This window comes from Mus pahari, chromosome 1 (genome assembly GCF_900095145.1).
Source record: "Mus pahari chromosome 1, PAHARI_EIJ_v1.1, whole genome shotgun sequence".
Classification (NCBI taxonomy): domain Eukaryota; kingdom Metazoa; phylum Chordata; class Mammalia; order Rodentia; family Muridae; genus Mus; species Mus pahari.
In genome coordinates this window covers 147,349,731-147,357,480 of record NC_034590.1, presented here as the reverse complement: position 1 = coordinate 147,357,480, position 7,750 = coordinate 147,349,731, and the positions used below count along the sequence as shown (strand labels likewise).

The window sequence follows — 7,750 nt, the reverse complement described above, 5'->3', positions numbered from 1 at the left end:
TTCTGTGTGAACAATCTAGACTGTATGTTATTACTTTCAAATATTTACCTATTCCTTCCCATTTTCTTAATCAGCATGACTGGAGCCTCAGGAGTCCAGAAGGCACTGGAGAATTTACCTTGGGGTAACGGAATGAATACAGGGATAAAAGCTGTGAATTCTGTTGCACTGGTAATTTTAATTCACTACTATCCATTTTAAGCCTTTCACTATTTCCCAAGTGTTTCAATAAAGGAAATAACAAAATGTAACCATGTGACAAATGCAAGGGTTCTTTCTTTCTCTTTAATTGAATGATTTTACTCATAGACTTGAACTGCCACAAATAGTTTCTAACTATCGTGCCATGAGAACTTGTTCTTTGACATCACTTATGAATAGCACTAAAAAGCAGTTTGTAAAATACTTTGCAATAAAAGAATATCATGGGATTTTTTTGAAGCAGCTCTTCCTTTGTGTCTCTACTTCTCCTTGGTGGCTGTATTGTCTCTCTCTTTAAAGAACCTCTTATAATCCTTGTCAATTGCAGTGGTTCTTAGCACTGACTCCTAGCAGAATAACCTTGGGTTTCTGCCATGAATTCTGTCAATTTGCTGCTCCGGGCTTTAGGCTGCAGCTTTGGAATTCAACCTGATTGCATGCTTCCTTTGTGGAAAGGGGTAATTTAAAGGAAATGAAGTGAGGTACATCCCAGGGGGAATTGGGCAGGAACATCAAGCCCCCTGCAATCTTGGGCATCTGTGATGGGTCTCTGCCTTAATGGCAGAAGCAAACAAAGAGCTTGCCAGTCCCTGGGCATTTTAAAGTCTCTCACAGGGATTTTTTTCTTCATCATTAATTGCCTGAAGTTCAAGTTCAGTGCTTCGCCTTTATTACATCATCAACTAGTAATGACAATAACTTCTTTGCTTCATGCTTTACAGTTGCCTAGAGTTTAGCCTTGAGGTATCTCAAAGTAGGAAGGACATTCTTCTATGCAGTATTTTATACAAATGCTGATGATCAAAGCCGGGGCCCTCAGAAATGCTACAAACTTTCCCAGTGAGCCCCCAGCCCTTGCTTTTCTACCCCTTTCTTCATTTTTTTTTCTTTCATTTTCCCCTTAGTTGATAATAAATACAGGTAACACAATGTAAAGTCAAATAGTACAGAAATGTACACAATAAAAAAAATAAGGCCTGGGGGCATTCTTTGAAAGATAATTTACACGGTAAATCATGAAAGAAGCGCTTTTAATAAGAGATGTGGGAGACATAGCGTATGGGTTGCTCAGTGCTGAAGGATCGCCCAGTCTGGTAACAGTTACTCCATCTATGGATGGAGGTGGGCAAGGGATCTGGATCAAGTCTTCAGTAATATCAGGATGTTGGGTAGGTTGGGGTTAGCTCAGGGATCCAGGTATGTTTCTGACAGGAGTGATATTAGGTTGGACTGACCACGATGGATGGAGAATGTACTAACAGCAGAAAGGGTCTGTGTTATGAGACTAATGTTAGAGGTGAGGTCTGTGACTTGGGGGTTGAGGGGGAGAAACTGCATTAGGAAGGTGTCAATGACACTAGGAGAGAGGCTAAAGATGTCTGAGCACCCTAGAACCTGGAATCATCACTGTGGCTAGCAGGTGGGTGACAAGGAAAGATGGACTCTGGAGGTGACATTGGAGTGAAGCCAGGAGGAACTCAGTAGAGTTTAGGAACTGGTGGGAGCAAAACCACTGGGCTAGAAGAACCAAAGGTCCCAGGCTAGAAATGTTTCTGGAGCATCATTTGTTGAGAACATATCTTATTTCCAGTCTCCATTCCAACAGGACTGTGGGACCAGGACTTGAAATATAGCACGAAGTATTGTGTGAGGTTGAGAGTCAAAGCTGGAGAGTTTGTCTCATGAAGAAATGGAGTCTATCAGCAGGAAAATTCAATCACTGTCACACCCTATATGAAGGATGGAGCTGAGAGGAGAGTTTCAGATAAAGGGATTCGGATATAGAGAAACACCTTACGTGGGGCAGGGAAGCTAAGCTGGAAACATAGTCTTGGGCCAGTGACTGCCTATCCCAGCTCCTAAACATAGTGCTCCTGTGGTAAGTCAGGGCCTGTGAGAGTGTGGCATTGTGGGAATGTTGTTCTGTGCTAGGAGGATGGACACTGCCTCAGCTGTTGCTTAAACTTCTCTGTGACCCAGAGCACTTCTCTGAGTCTAGAAGACAGGCCTTGGGAGAAGCAGGATTCTGGCTTCTGTGTAGGTCAATCACTAGACCATATCTTTCTAGGTTTGAAATGGGTGATGATTCTCAGTGGAAGTAATACAAGTTCGTGTGTGTCTCTGTGAGAGAGAGAGAGAAAGAGAGAGAGAGAGAGAGAGAGAGAGAGAGAGAGAGAGAGAGAGAGAGAGAGAGAAAGAAAGAAAGAAAGAAAGAAAACATTACCACAGACTCAGGAAAGTCCCAGGATTTACAAGATGAGTAAGCAGTTGAAAACTTGGAAGAATCTGTGATTTAGTTCTGATCCATATCTNTATATCCCCTTTATTCTTTCTTAAACCCTTCTGCCAAATACATTATTCTTCTTTTCAAGGTCCCCAACAACCCACCTCACTTTCATGTTTTCTCTGTCTCTGTCTCTCTCTCTCTCTCTCTCTCTCTCTCTCTCTCTCTCTCTCTTTCTCTCTGTGTGTGTGTGTGTGATGTGATCCACTGCATTTAGTGTTGCTTTCTTGAGCATGGGTGAGGGTTTGTTTACTTGAGAAAGCTATACAACTGAGGAATACGACATCCCCCTCCTCAGTAGCCACTTAACCTCATGAGCCCCTCCTTGACCCCTGACAACCACTTCTACGAGTTCAGGAATGTAATATCCATGCCATGTCCAGAGGAGAGTGTTTCATAGCCCATTTCCCCATCTTCCCGCTATTATACCCCATCTCTTCTCTCTTCAGTGCTCTCTGGGCTTGGCAAGAGTAATGTAGGTTTGTTACTGAAGGCTGAGAATTCAGTGATCAGTTATTCCCAATATTTTGACTGATTGTGAGTGCTTAACCATTTTCTACCGAAAACAAAAACATCTCTGACCCTGGCTGACAGTAGCACTCATCTATTGGTGTAAACATGAATATTTATTCAAGGCAGTTTGAAACCATGTCCATTTAGCAAAGTAATAATAGTGGCTAGATCTATGACTGACCAAGCCATCAGTCTTTGAACTTTTTAGAGTACGTGACATAAATTCCCTCCTATAGAGCAAATCCAACCAGAAAGTGGTTGGTTATCCTCACAGCCATCATTGGCACACTTGTAGGTAGTCATTGTAGAGTGAAGGATTCATTACTAGATACGACTATAGATTTTTATTAACCAGTAGACTGTGTAGTATCTTCTGGCAGTGTGAAGGCTAGCCATCGGGGAAGAAGTTTTCAGGTTAGTTTCTGTCTGATTTCATACAAAGTATGTGATGTCTTCAGCGCAGTCTTATTATCTAATGTTGGAAAGCAACCTCAGAAATGACTATAGTCTGTATTGTTTTGGTGCCTCTTAAGTCTCCCTGGTCAAAAATTCATAGGGAAGTATCCTATGCCTGGCACTGGGCTGGCTTTTCATTTAACAACTTACATCTTCTTAGAAGAGTTATTTCCATCCACGCAGGTACCTTTCTTCAAATCTTTTTCAAAATTGTATTTTAATTAGCCTACAAAATAGGTTTTCTGTTTGTCTATTTTTATAGATCTTTATATTGGGCTTAGTCGCCTTTCCTTCCTTCCTCTTCCTTCCTCCCCACCCTTGCTTAAATCTTTCCAACCCCAACATTGCCCCATCTGTCCTCATACTGGCATCATTCTTTTAACAGTCATTATTTTCAAGTAGGAAAAAGGTTATACTATTTTGTAAAGATTATATGATTTTTTTGAAAGCAAAGTCATTTTTGGGTACATCTATATTAGAAAAGATTTCTAAATGGGTTTTCTGGGGCTCATTCTCAAATATATTACAGGCTTGTAAGTTACAAAGCTTTTGACATTTATAAAAAGAGGCACATTACATTTTCTTCCCCATTAAAGATGCTCGTGAAACCTTGTAAGTCACCAGTGATTAAAATCATCGACTACCATAAAAAAGAAAAAAAAAAACCTCACCATCTGCAAAATGAAAACCCACACTTATGGTCTGTCTAATTTTCTCGTCTCTTTCTCTTTTGTAGACAAAACTCTGACCACTGTGGGAAAAAGGGTCATGATACATGATCCAGAGTGGAACCCTAGAGGAGAAATAATGCAGAACAGGGGGAAACAGTGAAACCATTGGCTGAGACTGCACAACGGAACTTGGCTTCTGTCTTCTTGGCATGGCTGAAATGTGACAAGGGGTGATCTGTTGTACAAAGTGTATCTTGAGGGAGATGGCAACCTCTCTCTCTCTTTTTTTTTCTGTGGATCAGTGATAATGTGTTTAAATGAAAACAAATGCTCAGTGTCAGAGAGCCAGTCATCTCTGCGGTAAGCACACTATGGCACTGGGTTCTGGGAGGGGAGGGAAGCAGTTTCTGGTGCTTTCCACAAATCCACATCCATGAGAGTGGGGGGAAATCCTAATGCACAATCCCCATGCTTCCCGTCTAGGCTTTGTGGTAAATCTTCAGGAACCACTCATGAGACGGAGTACATCTTGTGGCATAACAGAAGGTGTCTTTCCAAGCAAACTGCAGTAAGCATAGCGTTGAATGTGTTGCATGTCCATGTTAGAAAACAGAAACCAGTCATCAGCTAATCCAAGCGATTCCCCGGAACACTGTTTGTTCAAAGCTTCTGTTAAATACTGTGGCTTTTCTGCAGGGTCCCTGTGAATTTCCACCAGTGTATGTCCACTGTTAAATCCTTTATCATTATGGTGTAACTCAGGAACAGATCTCAGGATGGAGAGAGGCAGAAAACCTGAATAAAGCTTTTCCTTGCACTCACACTCCTGAAGGCTCCTGAGAAAGAACGGTAACTGGAGAAGAGTGAGTGCCGCCTCACCGCATTGTATATTAACATGATTCTTGGCATGTTGTTTACTCTCATCTTCTACAAGGGTGCAAGGAGCCCAAGGGGCTGGTCCATAATGGTGTGTTATGAGCAGGGAGTGTGGCAATAGCATATCCATGAATGGTTGCGGTTGTTTCTGGAGACAGTGTAAACATGGTCATCCAACTGGATTGTTTGAATTGTGTGAATCAGGGCTGCTCACTTGAACCCCCATTGTTAATACTCTGGAACACCATTCTGTTTCATGTAGAGAATTTGTCTCTGTGTTCTCTGTATCTTAAATCAAATGTGTGCCTGATGAATTCTGTCCTTTAACCCACTCCCACCAATAAAAATGGTCAGTGTTAAGGACAGGTAAGGAAACAGAAAGGGTTCCTTTGTGGATAGTATCATTTAACTGTTACTATGTAGTAGTCTGGGTGAAGGAGAGGCACAGATCAGAGGAGTGCCCATGCCTACAAGGGGGACATGAAGGAAAACCTTTATTCGATAAAAAGAGAACTGAAAGAGAATATTATTTTCCTACAATTAAGGAGGCTGTCCTCTCACAGAATAAAATAGAGTTCCAAAGTGGATTACGGACTTCTTCCAGATGTCACTGATGTTTATTATGAGAGCAGGGAAGGGCCCCTTTCCTGTGAAGGGGGGGTAGGCACTGTCCTTTCAGACAAAGTGTGTACAAATTCCTGAGCTGCAGATTTGCTAGAGTGACCGTATATACTTCTATTCATAATTTAAAGAACACTTATGTCAGATACATTTGTTAAATTTGAAAAAAAAAATGTTTTATTACATTACATCAAATAAAGGTTATTTGTAGCTGTAATAAAGTAACTTAAGTAATTGTTTTTAATAAAAGGTCTGATGTCATACATGTTATTCTACAGAGGATGGTCGGGGTGGGGTGCATACTCTGAGCTTGCACTTGCTTGCTAAAACCTTAACAAGTACTGGGGCGGGGGGGATGGTGCACACCTATAATCCTAATACACAGGAAGCAGAGGCAGGAGGATCTCAAGCTTGAAGACAGTCTGAGTTTACATCTAGAGACATTTTCAAAAAAGTTCCTAGAAAGCAATGAACAGGTTTATCCTAAATTACATTTCTATGTAGGAACCTATCTATTTAGTAATTTAAAAAAATTTGAATAAAAAAGTGTCTGTTGATTTGATAAACACCTGTCTCTTGCTCCTGTTGGGATTGGCACTGCTGGGAGGGCAAAGGGGAGTGACATAGTTCTTGTTTTAAGGGATTTGCTATCAGGATGCTCCAGCCATATGTCAGGTCATCAATGCAGAACCAAGTGCCACAGCAGGTTGCCTAGAGTGATATTTTTCTTTATCCCAGAGTAAGGCAGGACCTTATGACTAGATAGTTGGATTAATTTAGACATGGTATTTGTTTACTTTTTTTTTTTTTTTTTTTTTTTTTTTAAATAAGATGGTCACTGTCCAAACCAACTTCTTACCCTGCCTGATTGTAATGCCCGGGTGTCACATTCTGCCCTGTGGTAGCTGCAGGATCCAGATCCCACGTGTGCACTGCACTTTAGATTCGAGGCAGGCAAGTGGAAGGAAAAGGTAGCAATTGAAAGGAAGAAGATGTCCGATAATCAGCCTTTCCCATATGATATAATCTGTCTTTGCTAAAGGCACAGCTTTGGCTTTAACTAAGAACTGATGGAAATTATTGAGGTAAACATTTTTTTTTTCTATCTGTATGATGGCTCGAGAAAGAAATGAGCATGAGGACTAATCTTTTCTCTCACTTCAGGGGATCAGCTGCCACCTGGCAAGGCCGAGCACTGGGAAACGGTGCCTGGGAAGGGAAGCACTTGTAAGAGACACTGAGGCTCTGGTGTCTCTGTGTTTAGCTTTATTCAGTAAATATTAAACCTGTGATACTCAGAGCTTTCTTGGGCACGTTAGAAGCTGGATCATACAGAACTCATACATAGCTCTCTATGCACTTCCATGGTGTCTTGTATATGAGATGGCTGTTTATGTATTTGATAATTGTATTTTTATATAGTTTTATTAGACTGATTGTGGGCATAGATTCACCAGTCTGAGTTAAGAGTTTGGGTCATTTTCTCAAATAGTTTGTGCAAATACAATAATTGTCTGAATTCCCACCTGGATAGACATTTTTTCTCTCAGCATTTATTTATCATCCAGGTTCTCAATCAAAGGAGTATACATGTTTGCAAGTCTTGAATCATCTTCTACAGTTGATGGCTTTTCCATCGTGGGGCCTTTACATATGCTCTACCCCCTCCCCAAGCCCCACTCTGCTCAGGATATTTTCCCTACTTTCCATTATTCATCCAATGTGTGTCTCCATCATTATTTTCGTTCCCAATGTGATGGTCTGAATGAAAATGGCTCCCATGAGCTTATAGGGATTGGTGCTATTAGAACGTGTGGCCTCGATGGAGGAAGTGTGTTCCTGGGGGTGGGTCTTGAGGTTTCAAGTGCTCAAGACAGGCCCAGTGTCTCTTTCTCTTCCTGTTGCCTGTTGGCTCAGATGTAGAACTCTTAGCTACCTCTCCAGCACCACATCTGCCTGCCTGCTGCCATACTTCCTGCCATGGTGACAATGGATTAAACCTCTGGAATGTAAGCCAGCTGCAGTTACATGCTTTCCTTTGTGAGGGTTGGCATGGTCATGGTGTCTTTCCACAGTAATAGAACACTGACTAAGGCAACCAATATGCCCTTTTTATTGAGCAACATGC

At 41.5% G+C, this 7,750-nt stretch overlaps 1 protein-coding gene across 4 annotated transcripts in view; it reads left to right on the top strand.

Moving 5' to 3' along the window:
• The window catches only part of Htr7 (5-hydroxytryptamine receptor 7), a 91,205-nt gene extending 85,020 nt beyond the window's left edge, over positions 1-6,185 (top strand). For 3 of the 4 annotated variants that reach the window (XM_021207321.2, XM_029540302.1, XM_029540306.1), the window contains one exon: positions 4,191-6,185. In XM_021207321.2, coding sequence (XP_021062980.1) covers positions 4,191-4,233 — 43 coding nt within the window. In that variant the 3' untranslated portion in view covers positions 4,234-6,185. Of the gene's footprint in view, positions 1-74; positions 172-4,190 lie in introns of all 4 variants that reach the window. The other variant, XM_021207313.2, reaches the window with a different exon arrangement.
• Positions 6,186-7,750: the final 1,565 nt, after the last annotated feature.